Source organism: Oncorhynchus tshawytscha, linkage group LG15, assembly GCF_018296145.1.
Source record: "Oncorhynchus tshawytscha isolate Ot180627B linkage group LG15, Otsh_v2.0, whole genome shotgun sequence".
Lineage (NCBI taxonomy): Eukaryota > Metazoa > Chordata > Actinopteri > Salmoniformes > Salmonidae > Oncorhynchus > Oncorhynchus tshawytscha.
Genome location: NC_056443.1, coordinates 11,718,817 through 11,741,864, shown reverse-complemented (window position 1 = coordinate 11,741,864; position 23,048 = coordinate 11,718,817). Strand labels below are relative to the sequence as shown.

Genomic DNA, 23,048 nt, shown 5'->3' with positions numbered 1-23,048 from the left:
TCCAAGCTGTTTAAAGGCACAGTCAACTTAGTATATGTAAACTTCTGAACCACTGGAATTGTGATACAGTGAATTATAAGTGAAATAATCTGTCTGTAAACAATTGTTGGAAAAATGACTTGTCATGCACTAAGTAGATGTCCTAACCAACATGCAAAAAGTACAGTTGGTCAAGAATACATTTGTGGAGTGGTTGAAAAACAAGTTAATGACTCCAACCTAAGTGTATGTAAACTTCTGACTTCAACTGTATTTTGTGTGGTAAGCTGTTAGTAGCCCATGTGCCTCATCCAAATAATTTGGTCTATTTTCACCTCTTAATTTCACCTACGTTACTGTTCTGACATGGTGGTGCATGTGTAGCCTATAACCTGTTTTTGAGAAACATCATATAATATTGTAAGAGGTTTCATTGTCTGCTTATATGCCCCTTTTATTTATCCTACGGTTCTGACTTGGTGTACAGGGAAAATACTGTAAGAGCAGCCCATGTTCTGCATTCTGTCGCTGTACATTTCAAAAGTGCTGAACACAGTAATATTGACTATGTCCGCCTTAGCTCACTCATTAATATCGAAATTACAGAATGGCTCTTATCCGCACATCATTCCCTTATGCCATAGTGTCTACATCTCAGTAGAAACCACATTTGTTTAAGCAAGTCAGCCATATCAGCTATGTTTTTAAAAAAGCAGTAAACGAGGCAGAAAGAACTGCCAGACAAGGCTCCGCTGATAGCGAGGTGTAGTGGTGGTAAGGATTCACCCCATTGTGCTGAAAAGAAAGCTCTGCTGTTGGGACAGCTTTATGTAGGCCCTAACAGTTTGTGGGCACCGCGTGTCATCATTAAAGTGCAAGTAATGTATTGTTTAGTGTTGTGTAGTGGCTTTGCTGGCATGCATCTAAAAATAAATTGGGGAGTTTGTCCCACCAAGATTTACATGCTAAAATCGCCACTGAACCTGACAGCGCTTGAGAGGATCTGCAAAGAAAATGGGCGAAACTCCCCAAATACAGGTGTGCCAAGCTTGTAGCATCATACCCAGGAAGACTCAAGGCTGTAATCGCTGCCAAAGGTGCTTCAACAAAGTACTGAGTAAAGGGTCTGAATACTTATGTAAATGTGATTAAAAAATATATTTTTTTATACATTTGCAAACATTTCTAATAATGCATTTTTGCTTTGTCATTATGGGGTATTGCATGTAGATTGATGAGGGAAATAGTAAAAAATATATATATTTTAGAATAAGGCTGTAAAGTAACGAAATGTGGAAAAGGTCAAGGGGTCTGAATACTTTCCAAATGCAGTGTAGATGTACCGTTTACACCTTCTGTATCATGTGCATGTGACAAACTTATTTTATATAGTGTGTGTTTACCACAGATGGTAATGTGAAGAACAACACGACCTGTACCAAAGTCAGATAAGGATAAAGGCCAAGGACTAGATAAAGTGTATTTTTACCTGGAGTTTTTCCTTATTGCAGGCTACTACTTTCACCACTTTGGTTGTTTACTACACTAACTTACCATCTCTGTTTAGCACATGGTCTCACATGTGAATCCTTAAAGAGATGGGTGGGGCTAAGGCTTAAGAAGATGTGAATTATGCTAAATGGGTGTAGACAAAGGGTAATTTCCTCAAAATTGGCGTTTATCAACTTTCAAATCACTCCATTGTAGTGCATGGTATATCATTTTCTAGCTCTGAGTCTCTACTTTTATTGAATGTAAAAAACACAATTCAAAATTTTGCTACATAAGACCAAATCAGTCACTTACACTGAACAAAAATATAAACACAACATGTAAAGTGCTCATGTTTCATGAGCTGAAATCTCTACCATAAGCCACCTCCAACGTTGTTTTAGAGAATTTGGCAGTACGTCCAACCGGCTTCACACCCCAGTGGGTGTGTGTGTGTGTGTGTGTGTGTGTGGGCCTGGCTGTCAAGTGGGTGGATCTATACCCTCCCAGGCGCAGTCATGTGAAATCCATAGATTAGGGCTTAATGAATTTACTTCAATTGGTTGGTTTCCTTATATGAACTGTAACTCAGAAAAATCTTTGAAATTGTTTCATGTTGCATTTATATTTTTGTTCAGTATATCCATCTATTATCCACATATTCTTTGGTATACTGCCAATACCTTATTGATTGGTAGAGGAAGTAAATGTAAATCTCACATGGAACGGTCAGTGACCTCAGCCTCTGGCTTGTCCTGTATTACCCATATATGATGGGAGGAGAGACATCCACCTCTATAAACATGTAGATACATCAGCTGTCTCATTGACTGGGGCTGTGAAGACGTTCACTGTTATTTATAGGCCCGGGACAATTTACCAGTATTGCAAAACTTTTTCCATGGCAACATTTTTTTACACGAAGCAGACCAAACTCTTTGGTCCTTTAAAAACCTCACGAGGTGCCAAATATTGTGTGCTATAGGTTGGAAAATAAATAAATGTGACTCGGGATGACAACATAATGATGTTTGTTTCCAACATTAGGGCCGTTTTTCCTAAAGAAGTCAAATTTGCTTCATATTTTGCTTCCTTGCCACCACACTAACAAGTATCGCGACACTGGTATTGTCCCGGCCCTAGTTATTTATATATTCATTAACATGTATTTTAAAATTGATGTTGACTGAGAACACATTCACAACAGTAACCTGAGGGTAGATTCACATAAAGCACATGACTACACTTCCTGAACTACACAGGAGGGTCAGTGTCAGTGATGATTACCCCTCAGCTCACCCTCAGGCGACAGCTCAAAACAGGACCAACTTCCTACATGTCAGACTGTATAGGACTGACTACATGCCGAGAGGAAAAGGCTCCATATCAATGAGATGTTGTGCTTGATTGAAAAAAGCTCCCCGCTCCTCCTCTGACTGCCATTGACAATGTAAATGCTCATCGAAATACTGAGAGAGCTCTGACAGTATAAGGGTCAATGCACCACATGTTAGTCTGCTACCCTACCTATCCTTGTGGTACAATACTACACATGATCCATGACCTTTAGATGAGAAGTGTTGTCAAGAACAGGCCATAAGAGGACTGGAGTGCTGCTTTCAAAATGGCTATTCTGTGTCTCTCATTTCGTCACAGACCTCGCTCACGTTCTCTCCCTCTCTTTCTGTCTCTCTGATTTTCTGACTCTCTCCATCTCGGTCTCTCTAACCCTTTCCCTCTCTTCCTTGTTTAACCGTTCGCTCCATGCTCTGGAGTGCAAGCCTGACTAGCCTTCCCTGCGAGTCTTATGAAAGTCAGAAAGTGTGTGTGGGCGAGCGTTCTGCTACGCACCACTGCACACACTCAGCCACCATCACCCATTCAGCCATGGACTAGAGGGCCGGAATGAACACACATACAGTTCACTCTCCTCACGTCCCCCTCCACCGGACTTCACATCTGCATACCTGTCAATCTCTCCCTTTTCTCTCGACTTCTCTGTCTTTCTTTTTCTTTTCTATATGAATAAACGAGGGAATGCAGGAGTGAGAGGTTCTTTCACTCCGTCTCTGCATTCACACTGTAGAGAGAGAATGCAGTGTCACTCACCCTCCCTTGATGTAGTCGAGGAAGGTGACTTCTATATCCACCAGGAATGAGAGCAGAGTTACCTGGAGACAATATGGATACAAGGATGGCAGGATGGAACAGGCTTTACAATAAAGACAATGACTAAACCAAGCTCAAATCAACATAAACAAGATAAAAAAGAACGGATGGACAGTGGCCGTTGTGGCTTACCGTTCCAGAGTTGAGGTATTTTTTCTTTTTTCCTTTCTTCTTCTGATTTATAACCTGTGGAGAGAACAGCAGCCTCATTCAAACATGGAGTCTGATTCTCTCTCTCTCTCACAGTATTTTAATCTGAGCTTTAAGGTGTTCAATTAAACCGTGGCCTAAGTAGCACACTACTTTTGACCTGGGCCCATAGTGTGCACTATAAGGGAAGAGGGTGTTATTTGGGAAGCAGCCCAATTTACACTGGATTTCTAACCCTCTGCATCCTTGGTGGAGATTGGAGCTAATCAGTAAGGAAGGGCACATTTGCCTTTGAAGGTGAGGCTAGCTGTTTTATTGCATCTGGCTTGTAAAATAAAATGTGTATATATATATATATATATATACATACACACATTTATTTTTAAATAAAAAATACATTCACACACTAGCACGCACGCACACATAACACAGACACAGTAACAGTTGGTTTCCCTTGTGTTGTGTTCAGTAACTGCTCTGGCAAGAGTAGATGTCACATCATGTCAACAGATAGACAGAGAAGACCAGGGAGACGGGAGCTGCTCACAAGCGGCGTATTTCACAAGTAAAGGAGAAGATGGTGATCATCGGGCACGGTGGACAACCATAAGCAGTGTTTGTGTTTGTTTGTGTGAAGGGGCAATGTGTACAACAGAGATCGGGCCCCATGCAAGGGTAGCATTCCAGAGAGACATCAGAGACTGTAACGTTCTTTGTTTCACGGAAACATGGCTCACTCGAGACACGCTATCGGAGTCGGTACAGCCACCTGTTTTCTTCACGGATCGCCCAGACAGAAACAAGCATCTCTCTGGCAAGAAAAAGGGCGGGGGTGTATGCCTTATGATTAACGAGACGTGGTGTGATCATAACAACATACAGGAACTCGAGTCCTTTTGTTCACCTGACTTAGAATACCTCACAATCAAATGCCGACCGCATTATCTACCAAGAGAATTCTCTTCGATCATAATCACAGTCGTCTATATTCGCCCCCAAGCAGACACATCGACGGCCCTGAAAGAACTTCATTTGACTATGTAAACTGGAAACCACATATCCTGAGGCTGCATTTATTGTAGCTGGGGATTTTAAACAGGCTAATCTGAAAACAAGGCACCCCAAATTCTATCAGCATATCGATTGTGCTACCAGGCCTGGCAAAACCCTAGACCATTGTTATTCTAACTTCCGCGACGCATTTAAGGCCCTCCCCCCCACTCCCTTTGGAAAAGCTGACCACGACTCCATTTTGTTGCTCCCAGCCTATAGACAGAAACTAAAAGAATGAAGCTCCCGCGCTCAGGTCTGTTCAACGCTGGTCCGACCAATCGGATTCCATGCTCCAAGATTGCTTTGATCACGTGGACGGGGATATGTTCCGCATTGCGGCGAACAACATTGACGAATACGCTGATTCGGTAAGTGAGTTTATTAGCAAGTGCATCGGTGATGTTGTACACACAGCGTCTATTAAAACATTCCCCAACCAGAAACCGTGGATTGACGGCAGTATTCACGCAAAACTGAAAGCGCGAACCACTGCTTTTAATCAGGGCAAGGTGACCGGAAACATGACCGAATACAAACAGTGTAGCTATTCAATCAAACAAGCTAGGCGTCAGTATAGAGACAAAGTGGAGTCGCAATTCAACGGCTCAGACACAAGAGGTATGTGGCAGGGTCTACAGTCAATCACGGACTACAAAAGAAAAACCAGCCCCGTCGTGGACCACGATGTCTTGCTCCCAGACAGACTAAACAACCTTTTTTCTCGCTTTGAGGACAATACAGTGTCACTGACACGGCCGATACCAAAACCTGCAGGCTCTCCTTCACTGTAGCCAACATAAGTAAAACATTTAACAGTCTGATGGCCTTGAGATAGAAGCTGTTTTTCAGTCTCTCGGTCCCAGCTTTGATGCACCTGTACTGACCTCGTCTTCTGGATGATAGCGGGGTGAACAGGTAGTGGCTTGGGTAGTTGTTGTCCTTGATGATCTTTATGGCCTTCCTGTGACATCGGGTGGTGTAGGTGTCCTGAAGGGCAGGTAGTTTGCCCCCGGTGATGCGTTGTGCAGACCTCACTACCCTCTCCAGAGGCCTTACGGTTGAGGGCGGAGCAGTTGCCGTACCAGGCGGTGATACAGCCCGACAGGATGCTCTCGATTGTGCATCTGTAAAAGTTTGTGTGTGCTTTTGGTGACAAGCCGAATTTCTTCAGCCTCCTGAGGTTGAAGAGGCGCTGCTGCGCCTTCTTCACCACGCTGTCTGTGTGGGTGGACCAATTCAGTTTGTCCGTGATGTGTACGCCGAGGAACTTAAAACATACTACCTTCTCCACTACTGTCCCATCGATGTGGATAGGGGGGGTGCTCCCTCTGCTGTTTCCTGAAGTCCACAATCATCTCCTTTGTTTTGTTGACGTTGAGTGTGAGGTTATTTTCCTGACACCACACTCCGAGGGCCCTCACCTCCTCCCTGTAGGCCGTCTCTTCGTTGTTGGTAATCAAGCCTACCACTGTAGTCTCGTCCGCAAACTTGATGATTGAGTTGGAGGCGTGCATGGCCACGGAGTCGTGGGTTAACAGGGAGTACAGGAGAGGGCTCAGAACGCACCCTTGTGGGGCCCCAGTGATCAGCGGGGTGGAGATGTTACCTACCCTCACCACCTGGGGGCGGCCCGTCGGGAAGTCGAGTACCCAGTTGCACAGGGCGGGGACTCAACTCTAGCCACTTTAATAATGGAAAAATTGATGTAATCAATTTATCACTAGCCACTTTATATAATGATTACATACCCGACATTACTCATCTCATATGTACAGTGCCTTGCGAAAGTATTCGGCCCCCTTTAACTTTGCGACCTTTTGCCACATTTCAGGCTTCAAACATAAAGATATAAAACTGTATTTTATTGTGAAGAATCAACAACAAGTGGGACACAATCATGAAGTGGAACGACATTTATTGGATATTTCAAACTTTTTTAACAAATCAAAAACTGAAAAATTGGGCGTGCAAAATTATTCAGCCCCTTTACTTTCAGTGCAGCAAACTCTCTCCAGAAGTTCAGTGAGGATCTCTGAATGATCCAATGTTGACCTAAATGACTAATGATGATAAATACAATCCACCTGTGTGTAATCAAGTCTCCGTATAAATGGACCTGCACTGTGATAGTCTCAGAGGTCCGTTAAAAGCTGTAACGGTTTTGACTTGAGGTTATTATTTATAGGGGTGCCAGGTAGGTTGTGCCTACCAGAGAAAACATTGGTTTCTCCTTTTAGTTTGGGTGGGAATGAGTCCCATCTGGTCTGTCAAGTCTACACCAATACAAAGGACTTGTGTAAAAGTCAGGATGGAAATAAACTTTTCATAAACCCTTAAAACATTGGAAAGAACTTCAAAAACAACTATATTATTTTGCGTGGGTTGTATTAGCAACAACAATGATTACACACACACACACACACACACACACACACACACACACACACACACACATATATATAATAATATCACAATGAGTTCTGGTTCCTCCAGAAATGTCCTGTACCTCGGGCCTAAAAAGAGTCCAGCCCGGTAAAGGAGTTCAGTGAACTCAAGTGACTTTTGTCACGCAATGTTTGTCCGTTCATTCCGTGTAGCGTAAACCCAGTATTAAACATACAATCAATATAACAATTATTTTACCACAGAACTTTAAAGCGTATCAACTCTTACTAAGTCCTCAACTACAACTAACTACATAAATCACAGTATACATCACATCAAAACAAATGAAATACCGTATACAAAAAGGTGGTAGTCAGTCGGTCAGTCAGACAATCCAATCCGCCAATAGATCTCCAGCGGAGAAAGGCCACGAAGAACGGAGAGGTGTAGTCCACGGACGCAAAGAGTGGATCCGATCCTGGGTAAACTCTCTTAGGCTACAAAACACACGTTTAACGGCAACAAAACAAACGGAATAGAGAAGCTACGGAACTGAGGGTTGAACACGTCCTCATTCACGTCTCCATCACAACCCCACTTTTGCGCAGCTGATGCTGGCTATTTAATTGGGAATTAAAGGGAAAGCGCCCTATTGGAAGGAGCTGCACTGAGACGGTTCAGAATAATTCAGGGCCGTCACACACCCCCTCCCCTGGAAAAAGCCGACCATTGCCCTGGAAGGCACATCTTGGTCGGGGAAACCGAGAAAGGTCTCCTCATCGCTTTCCTCTACAAAAATATTCATGACTTTTTGGAGCTCACGCTCCTCAGCTGAGGGGTCACAGGCCTTAAGGTGTGAGACTTCTGGGTCTGGGAATCCAAGAAAAGTCTCCTCACTTTCCTCTTCAAAGATATCCAGGACCTTGCGGCGCTCAATCGCCTCCAATTCCTCAGCCGAGGGGTAACAGGCCTTAAGGCGTGAGACATGGACAACGCGCATATCTTCACCTGTGTCCTCTTTCACCACTCGGTAGTTCAAAGGGCCCATCTGCTCCACAATCCTATATGGTCCTTGCCATTTAGGAGCGAGCTTGGCAGAGAAGAATTGTTCAGCTTTCGAGTAAGGATGAGAGCGAAGCCACACCTGATCACGAAGCTGGAACTGCATGTCTCGTCTGTTCTTATCATAATTTCTCTTCTGCTTGAGTCGAGCCTGGATCGTGTTCTTTGAGACAAGAGCTCTCAAGTCGTGGAGATGGACTACCTGGTCATAGCAAGCAGCGTCTGGAGTAAGCTGCTGGGGCTGTAGCACCATATCCAAGGGTCCTCGGAGAGGACGACTTAGGTTCAGCTTTGCAGGTGTGACTCCAGTGGACTCTTGCACAGCAGAATTCAGGGCAAATCGAAACTCGTGAAGGTGCTTGTCCCAGTGTTTGTGCTGGGTCCCTACATAGGAAGCAATCATCGTCTTCAAGGTTCGATTTACTCTCTCAGTGAGATTGGTCTGTGGGTGATAGGCCGTGGTCAACTTCTGTCTCAGGTTCCATCTTTGGCAGGTCTCCTCAAAGAGATCAGAGACAAATTGGGAACCTCGATCAGACAGGATGTAATCAGGCACTCCCCAGCGAGTCAGGATCTCTTTCGTAAGGATGTTAGAGACGGTCCTTGCTGTGGCCTGACGCAGGGAAAATAGCTCCACCCACTTTGAATAATAATCAACAAAAACAAGCATGTACACATTCTGATTGGAGCTTCTAGGAAATGGACCCATCAAATCCACTCCTAACATTTCCCAAGGTCGGGTAACCACCGTTTGCTGCAACTTGCCAGCAGGCTTTCTACCTTCTGGTTTGTACATTTGACAAACCTGACAATTTCGGATGTGTGACTTCACATCCATGCTCAGATGTGGCCAGTACAGTAACGCTTGCAACCGCTTGTAGGTTTTGAACCTGCCCAAATGACCAGCTAATGGGTCTTCATGGAAATGTTGAAGCAGTTGAAGGCGTAGAGTTTCAGGTATGTACATTTGGTAGAGTGTTCTGTGAGGTAGTTGTACAACTCGGTAGACTTTGTCTTCCATGATGGTCAGCTTTGTGGTAGGATTGACCATCTTTTCTCCATCTTCCAGAGAGCATCATGAAGAACAAGGAACACACCAGGCAGGTCCGAGATACTGTTGTGAAGAAGTTTAAAGCCGGATTTGGATACAAAAAGATTTCCCAAGCTTTAAACATCCCAAGGAGCACTGTGCAAGTGATACTATTGAAATGGAAGGAGTATCAGACCACTGCAAATCTACCAAGACCTGGCCGTCCCTCTAAACTTTCAGCTCATACAAGGAGAAGACTGATCAGAGATGCAGCCAAGAGGCCCATGATCACTCTGGATGAACTGCAGAGATCTACAGCTGAGGTGGGAGACTCTGTCCATAGGACAACAATCAGTCGTATATTGCACAAATCTGGCCTTTATGGAAGAGTGGCAAGAAGAAAGCCATTTCTTAAAGATATCCATAAAAAGTGTTGTTTAACGTTTGCCACAAGACACCTGGGAGACACACCAAACATGTGGAAGAAGGTACTCTGGTCAGATGAAACCAAAATTGAACTTTTTGGCAACAATGCAACACGTTATGTTTGGCGTAAAAGCAACACAGCTCATCACCCTGAATACACCATCCCCACTGTCAAACATGGTGGTGGCAGCATCATGGTTTGGGCCTGCTTTTCTTCAGCAGGGACAGGGAAGATGGTTAAAATTGATGGGAAGATGGATGGAGCCAAATACAGGACCATTCTGGAAGAAAACCTGATGGAGTCTGCAAAAGACCTGAGACTGGGACGGAGATTTGTCTTCCAACAAGACAATGATCCAAAACATAAAGCAAAATCTACAATGGAATGGTTCAAAAATAAACATATCCAGGTGTTAGAATGGCCAAGTCAAAGTCCAGACCTGAATCCAATCGAGAATCTGTGGAAAGAACTGAAAACTGCTGTTCACAAATGCTCTCCATCCAACCTCACTGAGCTCGAGCTGTTTTGCAAGGAGGAATGGGAAATAATGTCAGTCTCTCGATGTGCAAAACTGATAGAGACATACCCCAAGCGACTTACAGCTGTAATCGCAGCAAAAGGTGGCGCTACAAAGTATTAACTTAAATTTTGCACGCCCAATTTTTCAGTTTTTGATTTGTTAAAAACGTTTGAAATATCCAATAAATGTCGTTCCACTTCATGATTGTGTCCCACTTGTTGTTGATTCTTCACAAAAAAAAACAGTTTTATATCTTTATGTTTGAAGCCTGAAATGTGGCAAAAGGTCGCAAAGTTCAAAGGGGGCCGAATACTTTCGCAAGGCACTGTATATACTGTACACTATACCATCTACTGCATCTTGCCATCTTGATGTAATTAAACGTATCACTAGCCACTTTTAACAATGCCACTTTATATAATGTTTTCATACCCTACATTACTCATCTCATATCTATATACTGTACTCTATACCGCCAATGCCATTCGGGTATCACTCATTCATATATTTTTATGTACATATTCGTACACTTGTGTTTATAAGGTAGTTGTTGTGAAATTGTTCGGTTAGATTACTTGTTAGATATTACTGCATGGTCGGAACTAGAAGCACAAGCATTTCGCTACACTCGCATTAACATCTGCTAATAATTTGTATGTGACAAATACATTTCATTTGATGCTGGGCATTGGGTGCTTACTGTTAACAAATGAACGGATGGTTAAGGGAAGGCACACACACACACACACACACACACACACACACACACACACACACACACACACACACACACACACACACACACACACACACACACACACACACACACACACACACACACACACACACACACACACACACACACACAGTAGTGATGTAGAACCTCCTCTCCTAAATAGTACAATTTACTGTGAGGAAAAAAACGAACCAGAGAATATGGGTGGAAGCCAAGAGCTGTGACTTGGGAAATGATGATAGATTGTCATGTCCCAGTGCCAGAATCTTGGATGACAGCACACAATCACGGTGTGGCTGTGTGTCTTCTTTCTCTCACTAGACAAACACCAGCTGCTTAAAATAAGGGTCCCCCTGTGTGCTTCCCACTCAGAATATTGTTTTTAATGAACAACTGTTCAGTTCTATCTTAAGAGACGGAGTGTGGAGGCTGGCCATCCATCAAAACTCCCTCACTTTACGTCAAACTCCGTGAACGAAAATTCAGGAGAAATGCCATGAAGAATCGCTCCAGAGGAGATTTACTAAATGTGCTTCTGTGTGGGTGAGTGACATTAAAAGTATACAGATACATAATATTGCATTCCACCAAGTACACATACCTACGTAAACATGACGCATGCACACATGTAAACACACACACACTTACCTCATACACATTGAACTGGGACTGGCCTCTGGATAGCTCTCTATAGCTGGTAGTGAACTCTCCTATGAAGTCATGGCTAAGGACACAACGCACAAAACAATCATTAGTAAAATCATAGTATTTCAAATACACAACCCACAAAGCACCACTGTTAGTGGCAGAAGCCTGATCGACATGCCTAAGTGTATTGCAAAGTATTATAATAGTCTAGTGGACGGAATGAGATCAGTTGAGATAAGTTATTATTAATGAAATGTTACAGCAAGAAAGAGTGAGATAGATAGACATTTAATCATTATTTGAGAGTGATTAAGTAGAGATTTCACTTGTGTTTTTCATGCAGCCACTTGAGGGTGGGAAAAAGTAGTTGCCCCCTTTCTGATTCTCTCTATTTTGGATACTGAATGTTATCAGATCTTCAACAAAAACCTTATATTAGATAAAGGGAACCTGAGTTTACAATAAACAAAGCTACGCAACACTCAATTCCCCTGTGTGAAAGAGTAATTGCCCCTTTACACTCAATAACTGATTGTGCCACCTTTAGATGCAGTGATTGCAACCAAATGCTTCCTGTAGTTGGTGATCAGTTTCTCACATTGCTGTGGAGGAATTTTGGCTCACTCTTGCATGCAGAACAAATTTAACTCTGCGACATATGTGGGTTTTCAAGCGTGAACTGCTCGTTTCAAGTCCTGTCACAACATCTCAATTGGGATTAGGCCTGGACTTTGACTAGGCCGTTCCAAAACTTCAAAATAGGTTGTTTTTTAGCCATTTTCATGTAGACTTGATTGTGTGTTTTGAATCATTGTCTTGCTGTATGACCGAGCTGCGCTTCAGCTCACAGACAGATGGACCGACATTCTCCTGTAGAACTCTCTGATACAGAGCAGAATACATGGTTCCTTCTATTAAGGCAAGTCGTCCAGGTCCCGAGGCAGCAAAGAATCCCCAAACCATCACACTACCACCACCATGCTAGACCATTGGTAAGAGGTTCTTACAGTGAAATGCAGCGTTTGGTTTTCGCCAGGCATAATGGTATCCGTGTCATCCAAAAAGTTGACTCAAGTTTGCCAAAAAGCACCTGGAGGATCAGCAAGACTCTTGGAAGAATGTTCTACGGACAAATGATTCAAAAGTAACTTTTCTGGATGACAAAATCCTCCACGACGACTGATCAACAAGCAGCTGAAAGGTGACACAACCAGTTATTAAGTGTGTTGGATTCTGGAGTAAACGTTGAACATTGTTATACTCAGAAGAATAGGAACATTAGTTACAAAAGGGACATGAGGGGTGCCATAATGAAGCTTGGGAGGGGCGGAGTGCAGGGAACACGATCGCATGTGGCAGTCCTGATACGGAGGGGACCCCATTGAAGGATCATATCACTTAGCTCCCTGCTCAGCAATAATGATGTAATGTTTAGAGATAAGGAGGAGACGTGGTTAAGCTTCTTCGGTGTCCGTGATTGATTTACTCAAACGTAGAATCTAACAGGTGCAAGGGGGCAATGACTTTTTCACACAAGGGACATTGGCTGCTATACAACTGTGTCTATTAAATAAATTAAATAAGTATGTAATTGTTGTGTTATTTGTTCGCTCAGGTTCCCGTCGTCTAATATTCGATTTTGGTTGAAGATCCTGTAACATTCCGTGTCAAATATATGCAAAAGTAGATAAAATAAAAAAAAAGGGTCAAATACTTTTTCATGGCACTGTATGTTCAATGCACTTCCTTAAAATAAACTGAATTCGGAAACAAAGTGTAACCCCTCTACCTGCAAGCAAAGGTGTCTGGTAACACCTGACATAATGCTGACGGGTATAAAGAGGCAACGAGACAGAGGGAGTGAGAGCATACCGTAACGCAACACCCCAGTGCAATAACCTTGTCCCCTAAACCCATAATATGAAATGATGACACTCAAATCAAGCTGGTGCCCCGCCTCTATATTTAAATGGGCCAATTCCCCCACTTCAACAACATGTCAATGTGTGTTGAATGAAGCAGCATCCCCTCCAGCTTCCTTACCTTCTAGAAATATAGATTAGGATTAGTTCAAGTATCCTAATTTAGATAACACAGTGGATTACATCATGCCAATGAAGGTGCTTTTCAATTAAGACTCAAATTAAATTACCTTCCATCTCTTTCCCAGTCGTAGCATTCTATCTTGATCGTTCTAGTAGGGTGAAAAAATATATATATTAGAAACAGATTTATTTAGTTTAACAGGACAATTCTCAGCAGAATCTATGATCATGGCATTGTACATTCCCACCAAACAAGTTTTAAGTTCAAATGCATACTATTCTGAAGGAGGATCGTTTATAGTAATCTATATCATGTCTATATTAGTTTCCAAAATACCGAACGTTAGAGAGAGAAAAGCAGTGCTCTTCTACTCATCCAATCCTCTCAAACTGAAGAATCGTTTTCCCCTGACAAGTGGCCATTTTCCTTCACCAGAGCCAAGAGATGAGTAGTTCACTGTGGCTATGCGTATTTCCACCCAGCACCAATTTCACCTGTCTCAATTTCACCTCTCTTTTCAGATGAGAAAAAAAGAAAAGAACGAACAGATGCTTAGATGAAAAGGTAATCATTAGTTATAGATTACCACCGGGTGAGAGGTCACAGGTTATTAATGAGTTTCCCGAAGGGAGTATGAGGCACACTCCGGCATTGTCAGAGCACAAAGACACACACACACAAAGACACACACACACAAAGACACACACACAAACACACACACAAAGACACACACAAAGACACACACACACACACACACACACACACAAAGACACACACACAAAGACAAACACAAAGACACACACACACACACAGCCTCCTATTAAATGGAGTGAAGGATGAGCCCATCACCATCCATCTAAGCTGACTAGATACAAGGCTTATGAGATAAAGCCATCCAGCCCGACAGTAATCTACCAGAACACCTCCCCTGGGTACTGAGGGAGGGAGTCCTGCACTGCGACCCAAATGGCACCCATTTGGGACGCACATCTACTGTAGAGGAGGACAGCACGGGGGATGACCCCTCATACAAACAGCAGTGGACTTTATTAACTACCTCATTGGAAAACAATTACTGTATTGAAGCGCAACCTAAAGATGCTCTGAGGACACGACAGGAGCGATGAGTTGGCAGGACAGACAATGGGTTTGCTGCTCCTTCTGTAGTCCCCGGGGTGGCGGGAGAAAGTGTGTATGTGTGCGTGCGTGAGAGTGTGTGTCTCTAACAAGGGCCCATCAGCGGTGGTACTATCAGCAGGGGGACACACAGCTCTCCATTGTTAGCGTTCTCTCGTGGCTCTCGTCCTGCCTCTCCCTTATCTCTCATTCCAGACCCCCAGAGACTCTCACTCTCGCTGTGTGTGTGTGTGTGTGTGTGTGTGTGTGTGTGTGTGTGTGTGTGTGTGTGTGTGTGTGTGTGTGCGTAAATCAATGTATATGTATGTGTGTGTGTGTGTAAGCGTTCATTCGTGTGCTTCCTTGGCTCCCCACATACTGATAACAATGAGCTCTCTCTAACTAACCTCCTAACAACTCAGACAGAGCCAGGGCCCAGCTCTGTTCCAATCAATGCAGCCTGACTAGCTCAGACCATCCATCTGGGGCTTTGTGCCTTATCACTGGCAAACAAGCCCGCTGACAACTGGAGATGAATACAAACACAATCCCTGAGATGGGATTACGGAGTGACACACACATTGTCCTTTACATTACACACACACACACACTGGGGGAGTTCAAACTTGGGGGTGAAAAACTATTGCAGTGCTTCTTACACCCTGGATTTAAGGGCCATTACATTTGAGTGAGGGCATGACACCTGTCTGTCAGTCAGGCATGTGAATAGACTACTCCACCGAGGGAGAAAGATGATTGCAGAGAGGAAGGCTATTCATAAGCATACCAAGCATTCATTTCTCCTTTGGAGTTAATTATAATAGCTTCCATATGCATTTAATAGGTTCACAACCAATTTAGCAACCAAGGAATTCTATGCATGCATGGTGATTCTTGGAAAATGGAGTCCATCTAAAAAATATTTTCTCCTCTTGCAGATTAGATCCTGTCAACCAAATAATTTTTACAAAACACGCCAATTGTAAAAAAAAAAAAAATGTAAAAAAATTTATAAATAAGATTATCAACATGGCCCTCACACACTTCAGCAAAACAGTTAATGCCAGTTTAATCTTGCTGGCCACACTACACACACACAGACACACACACGTAGACACACACACACACACTGACCTGTCGTAGTCTCCATTGCAGAGTGCTCTGACAGGTATCTTGAAGGCCTGCCACACTGGGTTTAGTGTGTTCTTCACCACCTCTGTCTTATGGCAGATTGTGAACCTGGAGAAACACAGCGACAAGACAAGCCATACACTTATCAATGGGTCAATCAATCACTGGACAATATTCCTTTCACTGTTCCTCTTTATCCCCACATCTTCCTCTCTTCCTCAGAGTGTCTGTGCAAAGTCAGAGTTAGCGAGACAAACTATCTTCCTGTGATCTTCTCAAGATTTTTCTCAAGTTTAAACGTCTCTCTTTGACTCTCAGCTCCCTCAGATCTTTCTTCCCCCCCAAGAAGATAAATTGCACTCATTTAGTGATACAAATCTCGAAGACATTGATTCCTTTTTTTCCATACTATGGCAAAATATTGAGCAATAAAAAACATTTCAAATGTCATCATGATGACCGGCACAAAAAATATATGTTTCAGTTCTAAGAGCAATTAGCATCAACTGAGTAATTCTCAGTATAATCATCATTCACTGCAAAAGTAAATGGTTTTAAAGTGAATATAGTGCCGTGTGGAATATGAGTTCAGAGAGCTTCACCTTCCATTAACTGATAGTGAGAGAGAGAGAGAGAGAGAGTGTGTGTGTGAGAGAGAGAGTGTGAGAGTGTGAGAGAGAGTGAGTGTGAGAGTGAGTGTGAGAGAGAGAGTGTGAGAGTGAGAGTGTGAGAGTGAGAGAGTGTGAGAGTGAGAGAGTGTGAGAGAGAGAGAGTGTGAGAGTTTGTGAGAGAGTGTGAGAGTGTGAGAGAGAGTGAGTGTGAGAGTGGGTGTGAGAGAGAGTGTGAGAGTGAGAGTTTGTGAGAGAGAGAGTTTGTGAGAGAGAGAGTGTGAGAGTGAGAGAGAGAGTGTGAGAGTGAGTGAGGGAGAGAGAGAGAGAGAGAGTGAGAGAGAGTGAGAGAGTGAGAGATTGACCTCTGTACAGAGAGGTCAGGGGGGCAATAGGGAGCTTTCCCTCCAACCACTGCTCCCTCTAGGTCATCTCCTCTCTGCTCTGCCGGCTGTAACATAGGTGTGTGTGTGTGTGTGTGTGAGATAAAGCCTCAGCCTCCAGTATTTATGCTGCAGTAGTTTACGTGTCGGGTGGGCTAGGGTCAGTCTGTTATATCTGGAGTATTTCTCCTGTCTTATCCGGTGTCCTGTGTGAATTTAAGTATGCTCTCTCTAATTCTCTCTTTTTCTCTCTCTCGGAGGACCTGAGCCCTAGGATCATGTCTCAGGACCACCTGGCCTGATGACTCCTTTGCTGTCCCCAGTCCACCTGCCCGTGCTGCTGCTCCAGTTTCAACTGTTCTGCCTGTGGCTATGGAACCCTGACCTGTTCACCAGACGTGCTGGACACCCAGACCTGCTGTTTTCAACTCTCTAGAGACAGCAGGAGGGGTAGAGATACTCTGAATGATTGGCTATGAAAAGCCAACTGACATTTACTCCTGACCTGTTGCACCCTCGACAACCACTGTGATTATTATTATTTGACTCTGCTGGTCATCTATGAACATTTGAACATCTTGGCCATGTTCTGTTATAATCTCCACCAGGCACAGCCAGAAGAGGACCGGCCACACCCCTCATAGCCTGGTTCCTCTCTAGGTTTCTTCCTATGTTCTGGCCTTTCTAAGGACTATTTCCTAGCCACCGTGCTTCTACACCTGCATTGCATGGCTTTTGGGGTTTTAGGCTGGGTTTCTGTACAGCACTTTATGACATCAGCTGATGTAAGAAGGGCTTTATAAATACTTTTGATTGATTGATTGAGTAGACCTGCTTATCTGACCTGTGTTGATGAGAGAGAAGACCCAGTAGGCTGTAATGCACGCACACACAAAGAGATGTAAGGTGGTTTACCTAAAGGAATTCAATGGAATCTAATTTCCATCAGATTGCGGGACTGATGGATGGAATTGAATGGGGGAGATCTGAAGAAGGGGTAGGTAAAGTATACTCACGTGCCGTCTTCATTGCTGCGATAGAAGACGAGGAATGGGTCTGACTTGCCGAAGAAATCTTTCTTGTCCAGTTTATTCCCACAGAACTGCATCATCACTGACTCCTACAATAACAGAGAGAGACGTTGAGACTGATGAAACTGACAGCACAGCTCACAGCTCAGTATTCACAGCAGATACTGGTGAGAGACTTCGGATAGTAAATGCAGACATTAATGCTGATCCGTCAACAGTAACATTACAGGACACAGCTCAGGGCAACTCTACTCAGCATCAAGGTGAGAGTAATATCCTACAGTAGTAAATCCATAACAATATCATTTAATGTATATGCCATGGCAAAGTGTTTATTGATTGATGTTGTCCTTATAATGGCATGATGTACAGTGCCTTGCAAAAGTATTCATCCCCCTTGGCATTTTTCCTATTTTGTTGCATTACAACCTGTAATTTAACTTGATTTTTATTTGGATTTAATGTAATGGACACACACAAAATAGTTTAAATTGGTGAAGTGAAATGTAAAAAGTAACTTGTTTCAAAAATAATGCATATGTATTCACCCCCTTTGCTATGAAGCCCCTATTCAAGATCTAGTGCAACCAATTACCTTCAGAAGTCACATAATTAGTAAATAAAGTCCACCTGCGTGGACTCTAAGTGTCACATGATCTGACACATGATCTCAGTATATATACACCTGTATTGAAAGGCCCCAGAGTCTGCAACACCACTAAGCAAGCGGCACCACCAAGCAAGCGGCACGGAACTCTCCAAATAGGTCAGGGACAAAGTTGTGGAGAACTACAGATCAGGGTTGGGTTATAAAAAAATATCTGAAACTTTGAACATCCCACAGAGCACCATTAAATCCATTATTAAAAAATGGAAAGAATATTTCACCACAACAAACCTGCCAAGAGAGGGCTGCCCACCAAAAATCCCAGAACAGGCAAGGTGGGCATTAATCAGAGATGCAATAAAGAGACCAAAGATAACCCTGAAGGAGCTGCAAACCTCTACAGTGGAGATTGGAGTATCTGTCCATAGGACCACTTTAAGCCGTACACTCCACGGAGCTGGGCTTTAAGGAAGAGTAGCCAGAAAAAAAGCCACTGCTTAAAGAAAAAAAATCAGCAAACAAAAAGGTATGTGGGAGACTCCCCAAACATATGGAAGAAGGTACTCTGGACAGATGAGACTAAAATTGAGCTTTTTGGCCATCAAGGAAAATGCTATTTCTGGCACAAACACAACACCTCGCATCACCACGAGAATACCATCCCAATTCTGACCAGTTTCCAAGTCCCTGCCGATGAAAAACATCCACCACCATGCTTCACTGTGGGGATGTTTTTCATCGGCAGAGACTGGGAAACTGGTCAGAATTGAAGGAATGATGGATTGCACTAAATACAGGGAAATTCTTGAGGAGAAACCTGTTTCAGTCTTCCAGAGATGTGAGACTGGGGCGGAGGTTCACCTTCCAGCAGGACAATGACCCTAAGCATACTGCTCAAGCAACATTCGAATGGTTTAAGGGGAAACATTTAAATGTCTTGGAATGGCCTAGTCGAAGCCCAGACCTCAATCCAACTGAGAATATGTGGTATGACTTAAACATTGCTGTACACCATCGGACCGATCCAAATTGAAGGAGCTAGAGCAGTTTTGCCTTGAAGAATGGGCAAAAATCCCAGTGGCTAAATGTGCCAAGCTTATAGAGACATACCCCAAGAGACTTGCAGCTGTAATTGCTACAAAAGGTGGCTCTACAAAGTATTGACTAAGGAGGGGGGGTGAATAGTTATGCACACTCAAGTTCTGTTTTTTTGTCTAATTTCTTGTTTGCTTCACAAGTAAATATATTTAACATCTTCAAATTGGTAGGCATGTTGTGTATATCAAATGATACGAACCCCCCCAAAAAAAAATCAATTTTAATTCCAGGTTGTAAGGCAACAAAATAGGAAAAATACCGGGGGGGTGAATACTTGGGATGCAGCCCAAAACTCCCTTTCCCTCCATATCCCCTGCCATCACTACTCACCCTGCAGTTTCCCATCTCTTCTGCCTTAACAATGATGTTTCCACACTTCTTTCCGGGAATGCCCCTGTTGAAGACAAAACAGAGACGCCATTCATTGATAAACTAATGGACTATATGGTCAGTATGGTCTAACGGAAACGCATAACGGTGATGTCTGTGCAGGTTTCTGTCATAACAAGCCTCACCCATCATGCCATGGAAAACGTGAGCACTTGAGGGAGTATTCCCAAAACACCTCTAAAGCCAGAGAATACAAGTTGAGCTTTGAGAGAGAGAGAGAGAGGGGGAGAAAGAGGGTGTGTGTGTGTTTGTGTACCTTCCCCTACGCCTTTCCTGACCCGGCACTGTTTATCCAGGATTCCATCCAACACACTACACCCAACTTACACAGGCCCCTTTCACAACGCATCCACCATCCCTCCAAGCAGTGGTGTCCAAGTCATGTCAGAGGACAAAATAAGCTTTCAAATGGAACCCATAAGGCATGGTAAGAAACCACAGTGATATTAGTTGTCTGAACTTCTGAGAAATAGAGTCATCTTCAAAATACTGATGACTAGCGCAGTCATAGCACTAGCCAGACCCACCTTGCAGAAATGTACTCAGGCAGTCATTTAGGCAGCCTGAAATTGGGGTCTAGGACCCCAGCCTAAGAGTAATACAAGTCCCCTTTACTTAGACAGCAAGACTGAATGAGACAGCTGATAGACCTATCTAAAGGACATGGATCCGGATGTTTTTTTTTGTATCAGTGCTTTACATTGGGAAGAACATCTTTCTATTTTTATCCCAAAAACCAATAGCCTACCTCTTCTGAAGGATGGGAGTAAAATTGCAAAAGAAAATGAAAAGGTTTCTCTCTCTCCCCTCCCTCTCTGACAATTTCCCCTAGGTCATTTGTACTGTCCAGTGTTCCCTTCCCTTCCCTCCACCATGAAATCGACCCATTCTCCTCATTGTAATTATGTAAGAAAAAAAGACACTTTAGGACTATGTTCCATTTTGCCCGTGTACCAAATCGACTGTTGATTAATCCCTAAACCCTCTGTCTTTTACGATGGGGAAAATTACTCCAATTGGAGTAGACCAGGGCCTGTATTCACAAAGAGTCTCAGAGTAGGAGTGCTGATCTAGGATCCGGCCCCCCCTGATTAATCGCATGGTCTGTTAGGAGGTGAGTCCATGTCCGAGCATTCGCAAACGGTGTTTGCAAAATCAATGCCACCTGTAATAACTAGGGCTATCACTTTGTGTAGTCAGTATCGATGCTAATGATAACTGTCTTGTGGGAAATAGAAATGCTTTCCCCAAAACCTTCTCAACCATGTAAATGTTAACTGAAAAGTAGGCCTACATGGCAGAATTATGTCATGCTTTGTATCAATCGGGTGGGCATTTGTATTGCAAACTCTGCTACAGAAACATCGCTAGCAAAACACGTTCCTCTCTAGCTAAGTGCGCAACACAAAAAACTAAACGTGTTAGATTTATTTGGGATGCCAAAAATGGTCTTTTGATAACATTTTTTTTAATTGACATGGACTCAGAACATCCCATTTGGTTGTTTCTCTGTAAAAAGAGTAATTGTGAGATGAAAAACTGAACTTCACACTTGTGAGTATTTTCACACTGATCCTAGATCAGCACCCCTAGGACTACTCTGATACGCTTTATGAATGCAGGCCCAGCCACTGTTACAGAGAAGCTTGATTGTGAATGTTCGGTTTAGTTCTAATCTTAGAATGCCAAAATAAAATAGATTTAAAACTGTAGCAGTTGATTCCACAAGCATAGAGTGAAAAGCCACGTAAGGAAATCCTGCTGTAGATGAGTTAATAACAGGATTACACACAAATAGGATTCAGACAGGGTTTCACAAGTATTCCACAAGTCCTCTCATCCAGTAATAGACACCTATGGATTTTGATTGTCACTTACAAATTCCAGTCAGTCACACTCTCTTGCTCTGTCTCTCTTTCCCAGTGTGTGTGTGTGTGTGTGTGTGTGCTTCTGTATGCATATGTGTAGTGCCTCAAAGTAGCTCGCTCTAAAAGTGTGTGTGCCGCTGAACGCAGCAGAAGAGGGGTGCACTGTAACCCTCAGGCACAGCCACTCACTCTAAATAGGATAGAGCCATTTCATACCAAATCTGCCTCCCAAATGGTAGCTTATTCCCTTTAGGGTACACTACTTTTCACCAGGGCCCATATGGGTCTGGTCAAAAGTAGTGCACAATTTAGGGAATAGGGTGGCATTTGGGACACACCTAAGCTGATTGCTGCCTAACCAGATCAGCACAATTCAGATCTGCTGCCATATTACAACCCCCATGAACAACACTGAACGTCAGCTTAACTGCCTATGCTTCTTACAATAGGAGTGGTTGAATGAAAAAACCCAGAAAGAAACCCTTTATTCTTTTCGGTCTCCCTGTCTTTCTTGCCTTGGTGCCAACACATGCATGCGCATGCAAGCAAGCAGAGCTGCACCAGAAGACACTGCTGTCTTTGTGCGGGTGACTGTGAATGGGTACTGATGAGGGGCCACACAGTAGGCTAAACAAAGCTCCATCCCATCCCATCACAGCCAATTCAGTGGGTCTGTCAGACAATAAATCAAACAAGTAAACAAGACCAGGGCCATCGGAGGACTCACACACATAGAGCTCCTCCTGGGTTGGTTGGCGAGGCCTACACTACCAACAGGTCTTTGTGGGTGGCAGGGATAGGGCCAATTATATTTAATAATGGGGGTATGAATGGCGGGGGGCATAGGTGTAGCGCAGGTAAAGCAAGAATGCAGTCCACAGAAGACAGGTTTCATGAAATGGGGTTTCAGCCAACTCAACTATGAAGAGTGTACACACATATTAGTGTCGTTGCTCTTAATGTGGGACTTTAACTGTAAGAAATCACCTATCCAGCCTATTGTGCATACTGACATTCATATTGCAATGTACATCCTTACTTTTGGATCTGGGTCCATGAAAAAGAGTATCACCCTACTCAGTGACACCCAAAGAACACAACTGTGAAGAGTTGTCAGTAT

At 43.4% G+C, this 23,048-nt stretch overlaps 1 protein-coding gene across 5 annotated transcripts in view; it reads right to left on the bottom strand.

Moving 5' to 3' along the window:
• LOC112214418 (copine-8) overlaps nt 1-23,048 on the bottom strand; it is a 119,939-nt gene that overhangs the window by 18,807 nt on the left and 78,084 nt on the right. For 3 of the 5 annotated variants that reach the window (XM_042298162.1, XM_042298164.1, XM_042298166.1), the window contains 8 exons: nt 20,001-20,064; nt 17,951-18,054; nt 15,947-16,051; nt 13,803-13,844; nt 13,694-13,696; nt 11,651-11,726; nt 3,772-3,825; nt 3,580-3,641 (listed from right to left, as the gene is read on the bottom strand). In XM_042298162.1, coding sequence (XP_042154096.1) covers nt 3,580-3,641; nt 3,772-3,825; nt 11,651-11,726; nt 13,694-13,696; nt 13,803-13,844; nt 15,947-16,051; nt 17,951-18,054; nt 20,001-20,064 — 510 coding nt within the window. The remainder of the gene's footprint in view (nt 1-3,579; nt 3,642-3,771; nt 3,826-11,650; nt 11,727-13,693; nt 13,697-13,802; nt 13,845-15,946; nt 16,052-17,950; nt 18,055-20,000; nt 20,065-23,048) is intronic. The other 2 variants (XM_042298163.1, XM_042298165.1) reach the window with 1 other exon arrangement.